General features: G+C 36.3%; 1 protein-coding gene across 1 annotated transcript in view; it reads left to right on the top strand.

Annotated features, from left to right (window-relative positions):
- The first annotated feature begins 801 nt into the window (after positions 1-801).
- SUFU (SUFU negative regulator of hedgehog signaling) overlaps positions 802-19,439 on the top strand; it is a 49,985-nt gene continuing 31,347 nt past the window's right edge. Inside the window, exons 1-5 of the mRNA XM_015819770.1 lie at positions 802-1,050; positions 5,819-5,953; positions 12,877-13,013; positions 18,219-18,361; positions 19,114-19,199. Of these exons, the coding sequence (XP_015675256.1) occupies positions 899-1,050; positions 5,819-5,953; positions 12,877-13,013; positions 18,219-18,361; positions 19,114-19,199 (653 nt within the window). The 5' untranslated portion in view covers positions 802-898. The remainder of the gene's footprint in view (positions 1,051-5,818; positions 5,954-12,876; positions 13,014-18,218; positions 18,362-19,113; positions 19,200-19,439) is intronic.

The following is a 19,439-nucleotide window of genomic DNA, read 5'->3' on the forward strand; positions in this document are numbered from 1 at the left end:
GTCCATTAATACTTCAGTAAATAAACCGTAATTATATTTTCACCACATTTTAAACAATGTAATGGTTACCAAGTCGCAGTGCTTTTATTTGCTATAACATGCTAAGCCACAAACATAAACATTTATAAATATTACATGTATATTTACATATATTATTTATGAATCACACCGCTTGAAGAGGTGGATGTGGTTGACCGGGAAAAAAAGACCTCATCCCAGTGCTGTCCATGTCTTTGGTTCTGTTTTTTTCATAGTTTTACATTTTTTAATGTGCACAGATTTAAAATTTTAATTGCTTTTCTATTTATCCTTTTACGTTCTATAATCTCCCCAAGTCGCCCTATCGGGGAGCTGCACAGCACATGCCATATAACGTCCTGTTTCTATAATGCAATAGTGGACGATTCGTTAGAGATCAAACTCTTTGCCCCTAGGATGGGTTCATACGCTACGATCTTTTAAACTAGGATTTGATAAACGAAGCAGAGTTCCCGGGATACACACATCGCGATAAACCGCAAGCCAGCAAATCAATGATGGCTTGCCGCGCGACATCATTCTCTCTTGCCCACTGCGGGCAAGAAAGCGTCAGCAATGCAAGCTAAGCGACGCCAGAGGTCAGAAATGCGCCGGCGAAGAAGGGGTGGGACACCGGGTGGAGGCGAAGGTGGGATTATGTCAGCCTCGTCTTTCACTACGGTGTGATTGGCGAAGCCGGTGGCCTATCAAGACCGGAGTCGGGGTGAGTGGGGGGACGCTTTTCCCTGCTCCTGCTGCTGGGCCCTGCCGGGGTCGCGAAAGGAGTTTGGAGCGAGCTGTGATTTGTCTGCGGGGGTCTGGATTGTCCCCCACCCGCCTCGAGCTACATTGCTTCCCTCCGTTCTTTACGGGTTCCCTTATGGAGACCGTCGCCCCTGTTCCTCCCGGCCCCGGGTCGGGACCGTTTCCCTCGCTTTTCCCCCCGGGGCTACACGGCATCTACGGCGAGTGCCGGCAACTGTATCCAGAGCAGCCCAACCCCCTGCAGGTCACGGCGATTCTCAAATACTGGTGAGTGGGACGAGAGGAGAAGGAGCTGGTTCCGATCTGAAGGCTTGTTCCGCGGGTGGGTTGGGGGAGCGGTAATGGCATTTAGGAAGAGGCCTCGGGAGCTCCTGAGCGAGTCTGGGCCTGGGCGAGGGGACCGGTGGGCGACAAAGGGCGAGGGGTCTGCCTCCTTGAATGTGGTTCGCCGCGGTTGGAAAGGTGATAAATGTGTGTGCGCGCGTGTCTGTTGTGAAGGAGGATCTGTCGGAAACTGGGAGTGGCTAAGAGTGGTAGAAGGACTTAAGTTTGGGACGGCTTGTAGTACTTGCATCGGAGATGGTTGATTTGGGGGAGAGAAGGAAAAGTTATTGGGACAGAGGATACCTTATTAGAACATTATGCCCAAAATGTTGTGCCAGCGGTTTGGGAGTTGCAGTCCAAAACAATGAAATGACACGGGATCCTGGCCTGTACTCAAAATCTAAATCCTGGGTGGTTGAAACCCAGATTTTAAAAATGACTCCGAATTTGGAAGAGTGATTTACCAGTTTATAAATTGTAATTATTTATGGGTTGGTGATCTGATTCCTGTCTGTGTATGAAGAATATGGGAATGTTCAGAGAAACAGCTTGCATTTATAAAGGATTTAAAAATTTGTTACACTGAATCTTGCATGCAAGATAGATTGAAAGAGGAATTGTTCTTAAATTTTGCCGTAGTTACTCTGAATAAATATAACAAACCATTGGAAGCCTGAAGACCTTTTTTTTTTTTAAAGTAAGGGCGATATTGATAAGGTTCTTCAATTTTCATAAATGAATGCATGCTTTTTCAGACTGTCCTTTATATTCATTATCTTTAAAAGTTGGCTTTTGCATATTATTGCTAGCAGTAAGTGAGTGGATTGATCCTTTTCCTTGTGTGTAACTGTCTTCCACACTGCTTCCATTTCTTATCATATGCAAAGAAATTCACACATATTTTTCCTTTTGGCTTAAATCAATATGTCTGAGTCTTAGTGTGTCCATCTAATGTTACACTTTAGCTCCACAATATATAGCTTTAAGGGGAAAAAAGTATTGTGTGAGCCCAGTGTTTATGTTACTTTGCTTATCTTTCAGCATTGAGTACTCTTTCCCAAATGGATAATTTCTGATATTGTGGAACTCTTATGTTTTCAGGCTGGATTACTAGTTTTGCTGATGTAGTCAGGCAGCAGTTGTGTCCATACATGAACATCTCCTCTTTTCATTAACAGTGGTTTCATTCTCAGTCATATCGTCCCATTTTTTAAAAAAATATAATCAAAATGTTATTGCCTCTCCCAATAAAGTACTCTGAAAGTGGCAGCCTGCCTGCTACTACAAGCTGTAGGAATGCTGCCTGGCTTGGCAGTTCCCAATATAACCAGGCAGTCACTGATTTCATAAATTATCTAGTAGTGGATGGTCACCTAAGTCACCTATTGATGGTTTAGGTCAAATTAGATTACCGTAGTTCTTCTTCACAGACATGGCCAATGTTCTGCATATACCATGATTGTTGTGAAAGAAATAGGTTGAAAGAGAGAACTGTAGTCACATTTCTGGATTGAAATAGTGCTATCGATAAACAGTGAAGAAAACTGAAGTTGAGAAAGTTAGATGAGTTTGCTTCAACTTGTAACAGTTTTGAATTCAAATATTGCTGCTATTTCATACCAAGGTTGTGAATGGTTGGGATCATGGAAAAAATAAGAATACTTCTGTGCCAGTACAAGTAGCCTTGGACTTATGACTGGTTGCTTAGTGACTGTTTGAAATTACGGTGGACCCCCAAAAAGGGACTTAAGACCAGGATTCAAGGTTCTGACATCCCCCTCCTCCTGTAGTCACATGACTGTATTTTGGGTGCTCAGCAACCAGCCCACATTTAAAGCCATAGTCATGTGATTGCAATGTATAGTGGGTTTTTTTCCCCAGAAACTAGTATTTACCTCCAGTTTCTGATTTAAAAAATGTCCAATTGAGAACAATATTTCCACAGCGCTTGCTTAATGACTGCCACATTTGCTTAATGATGTCACAAAAAAGGTTGTAAAATTGGGCACAGTAACATGATGACCAGCCTAAAAACCATCATGATTTAAGACCAAAATTGTGGGCTCAATTACTATTATAAGTTGAAGACAATATCAGAGAAAGGACCTGATAATCTGCCTTTTACTTGTCTTGATTACTGAAGAACATTTAAGATTGTTAATTGTACAAGTCAATTAACATATTGTACCAATCAGTCAACAATAAAAACATAACCAATCCATAAATGAAAAACACTTTGAAACTGCATCATTTCACTTTAAAATGTTTACCTCGTCATTGTCAGTTCAAATCAAAAGCCCGTTTAAAAAGCAATGTTTTCAGGGTTTACCAGATTAACAGCATAAGATTAAAATTTTATTTGTCCACTCTGAAAATATTCTTAGAATACAAATATGGCTTCATTTCATTGTAGAAGATTTCATTCATTACCTGATGTAATATGAGCAAATAGTAAGGTTTGTTGGTTCTGCAGTTTACAGTGGGAATTGATCTCTGGATAGAGCTGGTCTAAGAAGGAAGAGAAGAGAAGAAAGGGAAAAAAAGAAGAAACTGAGTTGGAATAAAGAAAAATAATATGATGTAAACTTATATTTCTTTGTTAATAAGAATATATACTCATATTGATTATAGAATTGAATGCAGTGGTATGACTAGTTTGTGCAAATTGGCACTAAGTGAAGGATTTTGATTCCTACAAAATGATACGGAAACTTTATAATGCAAGCAACTTTTTATGGTAAGAGTTGGGAACTATCTATTTTTCAGGCATAAGCCTATTTAAAACCACCCTGTTCTTCTCTTGAAAGTGGTATTTTGCTTTCTTTATGCTTATGTAAAATTACTAAATTAGCTTTCCTGTTGATAGGGATATCTGTAGCTTGGGAAGAGCACCTTCCTAAGACTGACATCTGGTGGTCAAGCTGTTCAAAACTTTATTTAGATCTGAATAAAAAATGTTTCACTTCTACAAGCCTCACCTGGTGGCACCATCTAGGTCAGTGGTTCTCAACCTATGGGTCGGGACCCCATTTGGGGTTGATCGACCATTTCACGGGGGTCGCCAAGCAAGGCTGTCCGCCATTTTTTTGTCCACCATTTTTTTCCCCTTTTCCGGCGGGTGCCTTACCTCCCTTGGGCTGGGCCAGCTGGTGGTCGGCCTGCTCCGTCTCTGCCGCTTGCCAGCTACGCCTCGGCCGGCGCAGGGGGCAGAACCACGCATGTGCGGCGCTCCCGGGCAGGGAAAGTCCTCGACTTACGACCGGTTTAGTCCTCGACTTACGACCGGTTGGGGTCGCGGCATTAAAAAGGTTGAGAACCACTGATCTAGGTGACATTGTCTGCATTCAGAAGCTAAACGCATGGTAATCTGATTATGAATCACTTTTGACTTTACCAAAAAATAAATAAAATTGCAGGACCATGGAAACTATGAAATCCAGTCTGTCCCAAAAGAGACTTTCTTTTTTACTTTTTAAAAACTCTATACATTCCAATTGTGATTTTTAAGATGTCTAAATAGAGATTTTATTCAATCTTATCCTCTTCTCTTACTTTTTCTATCTGAAAAACTATTAGGTCTTTCTGTAAGTGTTTGTTTTAACTTTGCTCTTAATTTTTTTTCCATACAAAAATGGAAACTACTTAGGCTCTGATCAGGCTTGTCCTGTGATTATCTCATTGTTTATTGTATTTCTCTTCGAACATCATCTTGTTGAAAACTAGGCTATATTAATTCTAGTATAGAAATTGTTCTTGCAGTTTTTTTGTATAAAATATCCATCTCTTGGAACTTCATGCCATACATGTATGAAATGAACCGAGATCCACTTTATTTCTAATTTGGAAAAAGAAATGTTATCCACCAGTTTTGGGTAACAAATGGCATATATCACTAATTCTGATAAAGATGGTGATTACTATGATACGTTTCACAAAAGCAAAATATGCTACTTCAGTTTTTTTCTTATTGGTTTGCAATGATTAAAAGGTTATTGCTGTTTGGCTAGTTTTATTAATAAGATATGATCCTAATAAATACTTTACAGTTTTCCTTAATAGTAGAAAGATAAATATGGTATGTAATTCTGAATCTAAATAAACTGAATTTAACTATTAACTAGGTCCACACTCATATTGTATTCTCAAATTGTACTTTGATTTGTTTTTCTTAGGCTTAGCATGGTGCATGCAACCAATTAATTCTGACTTATCAGCAAACTATAAATAAATCATGGCTGATATAATATGTGAATCTAGCCAGTGCCTGAATCATTTTTAGATAAATACTCCACAAAGGCACATTATATTTTAGAATATATGTAGGATGCTTATGGGATAGTATTATAGAGGGGGGAAAATAGACATATCAATAATGTTTGTGGACAATTCTGATGCTCTCAGATGAAAATATTCATTTTAATTATGTTTATTTGACTTTTGCAGTACACTAACATCTTTGCAGTCCTATAATTTGTTCAGTATTGAAACAGGAAAAGAAAGAAAGTCAGGCAATACAGAACTTTTAAGATCTATAACTATGTAGTTATGATGATATTGGGCAAATTCTGACTTAGCTTCAAAAAGAAGCATTAACTGTTTTCAGAAGGAAATGGTGTAATAATGTGGAGTAGAGGTAAACCCATTTACTTGAAACTATTTCCCAAAACTGGATTAAACAATCTCATTTCTCTTTCTTTCTTTTTTAAAATAGGTTAGGTGGACCGGATCCTCTGGACTATGTTAGTATGTACAGGAATTTGGGAAGTCCAACTCAAAATGTTCCTGAGCACTGGCATTATGTAAGCTTTGGACTAAGTGACTTGTATGGTGATAACAGAGTGCATGAGTAAGTCTTTAATTTCTATATATTATGATTTGTTGTTTTCTGAAGTAGTTGGAAATGCAGTAGAAGAAGCATAGATGCAAATAAATAAAGACTAGTTGTGTGCATTCAGTTAAGAAATGGTTAGTTTTAAATTTCTAAAATCTCAGAAGATCAACAGTTTTCACATTTTTTCCTCTTTCTACTTGAAAAAAAATGGGAAATTTTGAACAAGAACAGCAAAGTTTTGTGAGTTTACAAGTGAGAAAGAAAATTATGTGGTATTTGGCAAGCTCATAGCCAAAAATATTTACTATAGATCCATGCTTATAATTTTGGATTCTTTTGGATGAAAAGAAGACACATCCTGTAACAGATTTATAAGGCGCTTGAGGATAAAATTGTTTACTTCATGCTGTGTTTTTGACACAGTACCTACTAAGACTATTACTGCACCACAATTGTCTGGGTTCACTTTTAATTTTTGAGACTCAAGGACATAGATCAGAGTTCATCGTTGCCCAAATATTTGCATACTATCTTGATCCTTGACTATCCTGACAAATGAACAAGCTAAAGAGATTGGGTGGCTCTAGGAATAGTGAATACGATGTGATGCAACTACCCTTAAAGAAAACAGTGATCCTCCAGTCTCTGAAAAAGTCTGGTCTGGATCAATATTATATAGATTACTATCCAAATACTCAAAAATTAAGCTGCAGATCCTTGATTGTTTCAGCCATTTCCAACCTGGTTCACACTTGGTTTTGGAAAGGATCAGCTATGGTTATCTAGATTGATGATGCCATGCAACAGACGGAGAGGATAAAACTGCTAGTACAGCTTGATTTTTCAGCAATTGTAGTATTCTCTGGACCAGTTGGAGGTACCGTATTAAAATAATTTCTTTGCAGCACAGTTCAGGAATTGGACTTATTGGCTCACAGAATGACAACTGTTGTAATGGCCTGAATTATTTTAGTCATACTGAATTTGGGCCTGCCTTGGTAGAGTATGATAGTTTAGCCTGAGAAAGGCTGACAGAAGGAACTCATGATACCACTCTTCAAACACCTAAAAGAATGTCACTTAGATTTTAGAAGACCAGTATCTGTAGTGTCTCATTTTAGAGTGTAGGACACAGAGTACTGGATTAAATGACGACAAGGGAAATTCCAATTACATGTTAGAAAAGTCTTCCTAATAGAAAGAGCAGTTCCATGGTGGCTCCAAATAGCTAGAGAATGGTGAGCTCTCTTTCACTGGGTGGTATTCAAGAGGAGGCTAGATGGCCATTTGACTGAGATGCTTTACTTTGTAACAGAGCTTTCCAATGTAGCACAGCGGAAGACCATAGTTCTCCTGATACTTCATACTTTACCTTGTTTTGGTTGAAAACTGTCAAACGTAGGTAGCTTAGCTAGCTTAAGCTTAGCATCTTTATTGCAGATAAGGACGAAGCCCTGCTTAGCATATGATTTGCTCCTGGTGTGTTTGCCAAAAGTGGCTGAGTGCTATTTTTCAGTAACACACGGGCATGCCTTTTCTGGGGTGGTATTTCTATTGGAATGGATTCCCACCCTCCCTATTGTAGGGGAATTTTATGAAATGAAAAGTGTTCCTGTTTCCATCTCAAAAATTGCATCCAAGAAATTCTGTTGATCCCTTTTGGACTGGCTCCAGTTTAGTAGAAGAAAATCTGAAATATTTTGACTTCTGTATTTTGGCAGAAATGAATTCTTTAATAGTTTCAGATGGCTAAAAAATGAAATTCATAACAAGCTTTTTGGGGCTGCAAGAATCTGGGTATGCAGAACAACCTTCTTTTAGTCTGTATCTGAAAAAAAAACCCATGTATCAATGATATGTGAATAAAATATCCAAAACATGCATGTCTTGGTTTGTATATGAACCACCTCAAAGTAACTGTTCTGCATGTAAAACAGTTTGAGCATAAACTGATTTATACATCCTTGTGTTACTACATCTTTCCAGTGGTTGTTAGAGACAAACCTCTTTGTCCAGTTTTTCCCTGCATAAATGTTAAATTAATGGTTTCTGATTTTATTTGTTTTTCTTTTCATCACACTTTTTAATGAATATATTTTATTTTGTGTGTATTGTTTTAATAATTGTATTATAAGATGCTTTGAGATGAGATGCAATTGTACAGGAAGCAGTATTTTTAAAAATAATAAATAGGATACTCCTCAAAAATCCATGAAATCAGAAGGTTGGGAAGCACTAGCATACAATGCAAACTAGGTTTTGAAAAATAGTTCTGTATGGTATAATTCAAAGGGATCGTTCTATTTGGGGCTTAAAGTATCATTTTTAGGGTATGAAAAATTGCTGTAATTTATAGTTACAGTTATGAAATAACTTAGAAGGAAATTTCAGTGTGAAATTATGATTCATTATGAAGTTTAATTGTAATTTCTGTTGCATGTTTTCTTGCTTATAAGTGTTACATTAAAAAAAGTATTGCTGCAAGACAGCATTTACTTATGTATGTTTAAATAGAATTGCTGCATTTATGTATCACTTAAATAATCTGTATTTTATATTCTTTCACTATTACTGCCTGTTCATGGATTGCATACTAATATGTAGATCAACCTATTCTATACCCGGCACCCCTAGAACACTTCTGATATGTTCTCACACCCCTTACAAAATTTTGAAATAACGGCAACGAATTATGCATATACACTATAATTTTGAAAACCCAAGTTTTCACATCCCCTGGAATATAGTCTTGTACCCCCCCCCCGGTTGGGAACCCGTGATGTAGATGATACTACATAAAATGACTTTTGGCATGGTTCAGTTTATTAAGTCATAATTTATTTTAACAGTGATTTGTGGCATGGACATAGTGACTTGCTTCATGGGTAATCTTAAGCCATAAATCATTGTTGCAATACAATGGCACATTACACTTAGTGTCATGTATCTCCCAGACACCAATAGTCATAAAGCAGTTAATGTAAGATGCTACAGATTTGGCTCTGCTTTTGTTGCTAGTGATGCATCCCAGACAGAACTATCTTGCTGGAATTATACTTTATGGCATGTAGCTGTGCGCATGTGATTGTTACTGATGTTATATAGATAGTTCTCAACTTACGATTACAATTGGGACCGAAACTTCAGTTGCAAAATGATGCAGTCATTAAGTGAGTTGTGCTAAATTTTAACCACCTTTTTGCTGTGTAACTTTTGAATAGCCATTAAACAAACTGTTGTAAGTTGAGGAATACCTGTAATGCATCTGTGATAATATGTTTTAAAGCTGAGGATTATTAACTTTGTTACGTGCAAAAATTCCTAGTGATGTGTTCAAAAGTATTTGAGAAAAAAGAACATTATGACCAATTTGTCATATATACATATATATATACAGTACTTATAATATATATGTGTGTGTGTGTGTATTTTATATATATATATATATATACATACACACACACACACACACACACACATGTATGTAGGTATGTATTCTTAATTACGCTAAAATATGAATCCCGGGTATACTCATATTCAAGAAGATAATTGAACACCAGGATAAAATACAAACAAAACTGTTTTAATACACTTAGCTTTCATTGGCTAACTGCCAACGTCGTCAGAGTAAAATGCCACTGTTTGGGGAGCTTGCTTATAAGTCGGCCTTTTTTTGGCGCTCTGCTCATGGAGCAACTTACCGGTCTGCCCGCCCCAATTGGCCGTATTGTTTCTAGCTGTCCTGCATCAGTCCGTGTGATCTTAAAGTCAGGGGTCATTTCCTCCCTTATGGTTGCTCTCGTCTGCCTGGTTCGTGTCCGAGTGCCTGTTGCTGTGGGTTGGTTTTCTAACGTCTCCTGTCCTATAGCCACCCCTCCTTTTGGCTGTGCCCTGGCTCCCCCCCCCGTGCCCTGGCTCCCCAGAGAGACTCCCCAAAGAGCCTCTCCCCAACGAAGAAAGATCCTCAGTGGTATATAGAATAAAATGCAAGAATTGCCACTGCAACTATGTTGGTGAGATGACCAAACGGCTCAGGACCAGGATTCACAAGCATGAGCTGGCCATCAGACGGCAGGAACAACGTTCACAAATATGGGCACATATGGACAGCTGCAACCACACGTTCAACCTTGCGGAGGCAGAGACCATTGCCCAAGATACCACCAAGGGCGGTCAACTACTTAAGGAGGCCTGGCTATCCGACAGACACTCGATCAATCGCTACATAGACCTACTGCCTGCTTATCAGGCATTAAGGGAGTGGGAGGAACAACATAACAACTTGCGACGAAGGCAACGAGTGCTGGCCATGCAGGATCAGAACGGCTGGCCCCTGTGACAAAGAACTACAACTGCCGAAAGGAAGGAATCCCCAGTGCATCCTGTGGAAGAACTAAGGGGGAGAGTCAGGGCACAGCCAAAAGGAGGGGTGGCCATAGGACAGGAGGCGTTAGGAAACCAACCCACAGCAACAGGCACTCGGACAGGAACCAGGCAGACTAGGAGAGCAACCATAAGGGAGGAAATGATCCCTGAGTTTAGGAACACACGGACTGATGCAGGACAGCTAGAAACAATACGGCCAATTGGGGTGGGCAGACCGGTAAGTCGCTCCATGAGCAGAGTGCAAAAACGGCCAGCTTTATAAGCAAGCTCCCAAAACACTGGCATTTTACTCTGACGACATTGGCAGTTAGCCAACTAAAGCTAAGTGTATTAAAACAGTTTTGTTTGTATTTTATCCTGGTGTTCGATTATCTTCTTGAACACACACACACACACACATGTATGTATGTATGTATGTATGTATGTATATTCTACCTATACTATACACATATACTTATATCATTATATAATTAGTCTTGTTGAAAATAAAATATTTGGTTGACTATATCAGGAGCAGGCTTGAAACTATGGAGTTTAATATAGTGATCATTTTAGCTGGCAGTGCCTATTTTACCCTTTGTTTTGCAATTCAGAATATATTATCCACAACTTTTTATTCAGTCTTCTCTATATGTGGTTGCTCCAATTCTGTTTCAAGGAAAAAGAAAATAAAATGTAAATGTTTTCAACCCATTTGTTTTGGGATAGTTATATATATCTTAAACCTTTGACCACATATGTTACATGCAAAACCTGAATCTTTTATGCACCCCACTAAGGCATTTCAGCACATTTCCTGTTCTTTGTTGGTGGTAGACCGCCCTGGAAGCCATGACCACCTTCATTTTTTGTTTTGCTTAAGTCTGATGGAATATGCTTGGCTTTAAAAGTCAATTGTTTGAGGTAGCTAATTTGAGAAACAGCCCACCTACAAAGAGGCTGACATGAACTACTTAAATTCAAACACAATTCCTGGATCTAAAATATACCAATATTATTAAAAACTCTTTTTTGTTGTTTGTTCTAAAAGCATGGGGAGATATTTGCTTTATATTTATAGCACAGTAGTTGAACTTAGAAAGACTGTTTTAAATAAGAGGAATGTGACTAAATTTAGCTCAGGGCAAAGCCGATCTGCAGCATATCTGCATGTACTTCTTCAGAGAATAATCTCCTTTCTAGTGTAAAAACAGTTTTCCAATATTACGTACTGAGAGAGGAAAGAGCTAATTATTAAAATTATTAAAACAGTAAAGATAGACAGATTCTCATTTATCTTTTTTCAGTATTACAGATTGGCCATTTCTTTCTTCCTGATTTCCTTACTTTGAATTCTATCCTCTTTGCATCTTTTGCTATCCTAAGATACTGCGAACACAACAATGCTGGAGGACTGATAATTAAGAATTCCAGTGCTGCTTTTATCAAGTCCTTAATTCTATCTGGGAGTTTGACAACTATGTGTGACCTCTGCTTGCTAATACTAAACTCATCACCCCCTCTCCCCCCAACACAGCCACTTTGGCATTCTTAAGGTCAGTTGTGCTTTCTGCAAGCAGTCCCTGAGTTAAGAATAAGTTTTGTTCCCCTAGTCCGTCTTTAACCTAAATTTGTATTTAAGTCAAAACAGGCTACTGTATCTATACTTCCGCATAACAAACATGAACATTGCAATTCAACCTTTAATGATCCTTTCCTCTCGGGCAGTGCAATTCTTTAGAAAAAGAACGGTCTCTACTCCTATTCTCAAAATTCCTTTTGGCTATAGTGGCAGATTCCATGAATTTGTCTAATTTGCAGAAATGTGTGACTTGGAAAACTTGAATATAAGCTAGAGGGACAAGGGTGGCATTTGTAGTCATTGTACAGTATAAAGATTAACTACTGTAGCTTAGAATTTCATAAGAGCTGTCTCTTGTTTTCCTTGTAGAAGACCCAGAAGGGCTACAAATCCATAGCCCTTCCTTCCTTCTAAATCCAGAGAATCAAAGAATCTGTTTGCTAATTTGATCTTCATCTGGAGTAAATGGTTACAGCTACCATACATGCATCCTTTACAGATCAAAACACTGATTTCATAACTTCTAAAATGAACTTGGTATCTTTGTAGAAAAAGGCATCTTGCTGAAGACATTTACTAGTCATTGCAATTTTGTCTGCTGCAGTAGCTATTGAAAGTTTGGGAAACTAAGACTGTTCTGATGGGATGAATATTTTCTAGCAGCGTGGAAACTAATGAATTATCAAAGTTATTAGTAAACTTTCTGCATAAATTCCTCTAAACTCACCCACTTTTATAATTGCAATTTCTTGATGCGATGCTGTTGAAACTTGGGAGCCATTCTAGACTGATAGATACTGTTTAATTAAGCTTTGTTTTATTTTTGCTGCCATTATAAATTCGTTCTGCATCTTTTTAACTTTCAGTATTGTGAATTTGTATTGATACAGAGGCATGCTAATAAAACAAGTAGAATAAATGAACAGTGGAATTTTTAAGCTTATATTCATGAACCTTTGTTATGAAACTTTTTGTGGTTAATTTCCTTCAGGTTTACTGGACCAGATGGACCAAGTGGTTTTGGATTTGAGCTGACATTTCGCCTTAAGCGTGAAACTGGGGAATCTGCACCACCCACCTGGCCAGCAGAGTTAATGCAAGGCTTAGCCAGATATGTCTTTCAATCAGGTATAATTTAATTATTTACTTTAAACACTAAATAATGTTTTTTTGCAATAATTAGTCTAACTAGACTCTAATGAGTATAACTCCTATTTTATAGATATTTCATTAATTTGAATTTTGCATAAAGATGAAACTCATATTTTTATTTTGATAAAACAAATTAAAGGTTATGACTTGAACTAGTAAGGACTCTGGAAACTGTTCATGATCTAGGAATAAGGACTTTGAATATTTAGTTGAATAATGGTATCCAGATTATTTTACAGACCAGTTTAAATCCTGGACTTTTTTGTCCTGTCTTTTTGAGTTAGTAGTTCTGTAGCTGTTTGTTTTCCAACTTGGAACGTCTCTGCTGTCTATTTTTTATTTACAAATTGGTTTTCTCTGGTTTGACAGTTTGAAATTCCTATTTCACGAACTTCAGTCCCAACAGCCAATAAATAAATCAGTTCCCACCCCTCTTCTTAATTATTGTTTAGAAAATAGTTATTTTTCACCTGAAAGACATCTTTCTTTTACTGAAGCCTTGTTTGCTAAGCAATTCCATTCAATATTATTTGACAGCCAAAAGTTTAAATCTTTCTCTACCTTGCTTGTGATACTTTCTTTTATTTTAAATGTTAATTTATAAAATATTTAGCACTTTTTGCTTGCAATACATTTTGCTCTCATGTTTCCAAAGTTAAAATATACCTTCAATTGCCGGGTCCTTGGTGCTCTCTAAGCTTGGTTGTTTTCTGCAGACATTTCATTACTAAACTAGGTAACATCATCAGTGTTAGTAGGGAGTGGGGTTTGCTCTCATTTTATATAATAATGATTTGCTCTGTCAATGGTCTTGGGGGGAATGCTCTTGGTGATCTTATTTTGAACTGGATAAAAGGGAAGCAAGCTCAGGGTGAGAACATTAATAATTGAAATCTCTTCTCTGTTAACAAATTTTCTAAATGAAATAACATTTAATAGCCCAAATCATTTCATTATGTTTATTCATATTTCTAAAACATCCTATCATAGCACCTTTGCTTTATTCAAATAAATATTTTTATCTTGTATTTTTCCTTTATTTCCATTTGGGTATCTATTACTTTGTAGTCTCTATACTCAGCTAATAGACAATTCCTATCTTTTACTGAACTTTTTATGGCTTTCATATTAAAAAAAACCTGGATGTTTTATGCTGTTTAAATTGGCTTTTGCTTCAAAAGCTTTTATCTGTTTTTACATTGAGTCTCAGTGGCTGTAGCCTTCTGTCATTCAGTGCTCTCAAGCCTCAGCAGTGTTTTCTTCCTGTGTACCAAGTAGAGATTGGGTAATATTTCATGGGATAATGACTGCTTTGACGTCTGAACAAGAGGTACATGTTTCAGATTTACCTTTCAGTGGTTATTGAGTGAATCTTTTTAATCTTGCATTCAAGTGGATTGTAATGTTGATCATTTAAGTATTGAGAGTGGCAGTTCTTTGGAAGCACATTCAGATTGCTCCAATTATTATTTGAATCGGTGACATCTTTGTTGGAAGTAAGAGTTTAATAAAAGAATATTTAAACTACTATTATAAAAATATTGTATAATTGATTTTAACATTGTGAATAACAAAAATATTACAAACAAAATAATAAAGTAATTTAATTGATCATTGGATATGTGAAAGTATTTATAATTTCATTTTAAACTTGTTCTAGAATGTCATATTTTTTGTTCTGTTACTTATAGTAAGCATTTTCTCATATGACGCAGTCAAAGATATTTTAAAATAGGTGACATTTCTAATATGTAAGTGGTTTTTGTAAGCATTTATTGGAAGTCATAAGGATTTTAAATTTCCAAAATAAAAGCTTATGTTACCACAGAATATTGTGACTAATTTAGAATCTAGTTTTTCAGTTTGCAGATTACTTTTGGCACCACTGTAATTATAGCACACCTCACCTCAGCTATGATGTGTGAATCCAGTGACAGCTGAGAATCAAGTTATACTCTAAGATTATAAACTTTCATCAGCTTCATCAAAAACAGGCTTACTTTCTAATTTCAATTGTCACTATCAGTTCCCGTTTTATTTTCGCAACAGCTCCTCTCTGTTGTCTGATTTTAATTTTTCCCTCATCTATCAGTTTCCAAATATTTTAACAAATTGGGATCTTCAATTCCTTGTTCTATTCTGGTTTTAAAATTTGCATATCAAATAGATTTATTAATAATAAAGACTTTTAATAATAAAGGGTTTTTTTGTCTCTTAACATTTAGTGATGTTCATTGAATATCAGTAAACCTCAATTTATTGAAGTATCTCAGAAATTAAAAATGCTGGTGGTCCAAATCTAGGTATTAATAGGTGTCATAATTGTTATACTGCCAGTGGGTGGCAACAGAAAAATGATAAAGAGTCTTAATTCTTATTCACTAATTGATTTAAAGTAAAAATCACAGCATCCATCCATATTTTTCATATAACAGGTTATGGTTTTTAAAATTATTGTTATCTGCATCTTCTTACTGGCTTTCCATTCATTTAGGATGTTTAGAATTTTGATACAATTTGGGTTGAATGATAACATTGGAAGATGATACAATCCACTGAAAATTAAAGGAATTAGTCGTCGTTTCAGCGATAAAATGTTTGTTTAATGTTTTTTCACAAAACTTCAAATTGCATAGCAATAATCTGTCTTGATAATGATTTGATCCAAGTATTGTGGGAAACCTCTATAGAAAGACAGGTCTTGCATGTTGTTTATGATAGCAAGGTCCATTTTTTAAAGCTTTGGTATTGGATTTACTCACTCTGAGGCTTTTAAATTGAATTCATATAATTTTTCATATAGCTGGTTTCTGTAGTTTAATTGACAGTCAGTATAAATGTTACATCTGTAGAAGAAAGACGTTTCTTAAGTAGTCTTCATCCAAATAGACAAAAATAGGTGGACTTTCAACAGATATATTGTATTAGCATTTAAAAACCGGTTGCAAATGGTTAGGATTTCCTGAAGGAAGAAATCTAGGCAGTAAAATACAGAACTGAGAGAATATTGTGACAAAAACACAAGCCTCAGGAATAAATCTCTTTTATAACTCCTTTCATTATGGAAAATAGTGACTGAGGTTTACATAATTAAAGCATTTAGTTAATCAGAGTCTTGGCTGGTGTTGTTCATGACTTGGAAGACATTGAAAATTGGAATGCTGAGGACTCTTAAGGTGGCTTTGAATAGTCTTGAACAGCTGCATGTCCCTTTTCTTTATAGGTCTTTACATGCTTTTGAAATCTGAATGTATCAGTTGATTTTCCATACATGTCTATTTAAAATAAATGTGAAATATATCTTGCTTAGGTTACACTTTAGTTCCCTGCACCTAATCCTCTGGCCAAATTCCTGTAGCTTCATGGTGGTAAAAAAATCCAGGTTTCCCTCAAAGGCTGTGAGGGTTTCCAATGAAAATATGTTCTTCCTAACCTTCCTGCAAGATATTTTTAAAGTGGATTTGGAGACTAAAAGTTATGTTACTCTCAACCACCAAGGCCTAGCTCTAATAAACGGCCTAACCTTCATATTTGTTGAACAGTAGAATTTTGTTTTCCTGTAGCCATGGGATTAATGGGACTTGTTTCATCTAAGCCAGGTTTTCCAGGATCAGATTCTCTATGGATCCAAAGATTCCCTATGGATTAGTTAGGATAATGGGGGGCGGTTGTTAGAAATGCATATGAGATTAAAACTTCTTTGCATTGATTGTTTTGTGCAAACAGATAAAATTAATAGAAAATAATGGCATATCTGAGCTTTTGATAGCGCTATTACAACAGTTGTAAGCCAGCAGCCAACTATGAATGATTATAATAAATGGATTTTAACTTTACTGGTATACATTAAGCATTTTTATTCTAACTAGTTTGTAGAAATAAATAAAGTAGAAGTAAATTTTTGACAAAATATTTGGGCCACTACATTGGGATGTTTTGCCAGGGTCTGAACAATTTATTTATCAAGGTCACATTCATTCATTCATTCATTCATTCATTCATTCATTCATTCATTCATTCATTCATTCCTGCCTTTATTATTTTTATAAATAACTCAAGGCAGCAAACGTACCTAATACTTCTTCCTTCTCCTATTTTTTGTACAACAACCTTGTGAGGTAATTTGTCTGAGAGAGAGTGATTGGCCCAAGGTCACCCAGATGGCTTTCATGGCTAAGGCAGAGTTTGAACTCCTGGTGTCTCGGTTTCTAGCCTGGTGCCTTACTGTTTTTGTTATAACTTTGTAAGCCACATTGACACTTTTTAATGAAGAGTGATATATATAAAGATGCAAAATAAAAATAAGTTTTCACTACATTTTCCTGTTTATTGGAAGTTAGGGTTCCTGCATGGGTTGGTGGGACCAACATTTTATGTAGAAAAATTCATGGAATCCAATCCAGAGGAATGAGTAGGATGGTTAGAGACAAATTGTCCTTTTGTACCAGCTTGCTAAGTAGAATGAACTTTAAAGAATATAGTCACTTCATAGAAGACTTGTTAAAAAAAAATCAGAGTGGTAACTTTCTTTGCCTTCTAATCAGTGGTGCCAAATGGGTGTGACAAACAATCAAGATGGCAGTCACAGCAAGTGTGATTGAAAACTCAATATTTGTATATACAGGTAGTCCTCGATATACAACAGTTCATTTAGTGACCATTCAAAGTTACAACAGCACTGAAAAAAGTGACTTATGACTGTTTTTCACATGGCCATTGCAGCATCACCATGGTCACATGATCAAAATTCAGATGCTTGGCAACTGGTTCATATTTATGACGGTTGCAATTTCCTGCGGTCATGTGATCAGCTTTTGCACCCTTCTGACAAGTAAGTTAATGGAGAAGCCAGATTCAGTTAATAACTATGTTATTAACAACTGCAGTGATTCACTTAACAACTGTGGCAAGAAAGATCATAAAATGGAATAAAATTTATTTAACAAATGTTTCACTTAGCAACACAAATTTTGGGTTCAATTGTGGTTGAGGACTACCTGTAGATGTTAGCCATTTGACTTTAAAACAAAAAAAAATATCTTCATTATTATACGTAAGAACAATAGAAAATAAATGGTTAGTATTTCTCTTGTAATCTTTTTATGGTGATGTGATGATTGTTTTGACCATTTATTGATTATACTAGTTTTTTAAGAAGATTGCCTTCATTCTTCTCAACAGAAAACACATTCTGTAGTGGTGACCATGTATCATGGCATAGTCCATTGGACAACAGTGAGTCTAGAATCCAACATATGCTCCTGACTGAAGATCCACAAATGCAGCCAGTTCAGACACCATTTGGAATTGTAACATTTCTCCAAGTATGTATTCTCTAGAAGTCAGTATTCTTTTAATTGTCTATAAGAAGTAATATTTTCTTTTTCCAGATAAACAGATAAAGTCCCTTCCAACTTTATTATTATTATTATTATTATTATTATTATTATTATTATTATTATTATTATTATTATTATTATTATTATTATTATTATCTGTCATTTCATATTTTCAGATATTAAAAAGACATTATATACCATTTCCCATTAAAAATTATGTAAGTAATTTTGGTTAAGGCTAAATTTCCCATGATGAATTTGGTAGTCTTTTAAGTCACTTTAGTTCATGGGATGGACCTCAAATCTGATGAAAATGCTAGCAGATGCCGGCTTTCTGAGCCTTGGGGGTGGGGAGAATGTTTCCCCTCCCTTCCCCTCCCCTCTGGAGCCTTTCTAAGCTTTCTAGAGGGGAGGGAAAGGCTCAAAATACTCATGTTTTACTAACATTTTCCCCTCTTCTCCAGAGCATTTCTGTGCCATCTGTTAGGGTGGGGAAGGCTAATGAACGACCACGGGTGTTCTGAAAGGCTACACTTGATCTTAGCCAAAAGGCATTCGCTAGAGTTTTCCCCAGATTTTAGGTCCCGTCCTTCAGAGCACGGGACTTTTCCCCTTTTCTCTATCATTTAAATTTGTGCTGCTTCATGTTAGTTTTTCCAATATATTTTCTTGTTATGTATAAAAGATATTATTATTACATATTACATAATATTACATATTATTACATATTGCTCTAGATTGTTGGAGTATGTACAGAAGAGCTTCATGCAGCACAGCAGTGGAATGGGCAGGGTATTCTAGAATTGCTTCGGACTGTTCCTGTGTAAGTAGAACATTTTCACCTGATTTGGAAGTCAAATTAGCAATTATTATTATTATTATTATTATTACTTTAATTTATACCCCGCCCTTCTCCCGAAGGACTCAGGGCGGCTTACAGGCAATAAAAACGGAACTATACAATAAATATCTAAAAACAATTAAAATATATATTAAATAAGCCTGTTATTTTTAGAAAAGTTATAAAATCCCTATTAAAATCCCTATACAATCCCCCCCCTAG

The sequence above is a fragment of the Protobothrops mucrosquamatus genome, unplaced genomic scaffold (genome assembly GCF_001527695.2).
Source record: "Protobothrops mucrosquamatus isolate PMUCROS unplaced genomic scaffold, P.Mucros_1.0 scaffold984, whole genome shotgun sequence".
In the NCBI taxonomy this organism is placed as follows: domain Eukaryota; kingdom Metazoa; phylum Chordata; class Lepidosauria; order Squamata; family Viperidae; genus Protobothrops; species Protobothrops mucrosquamatus.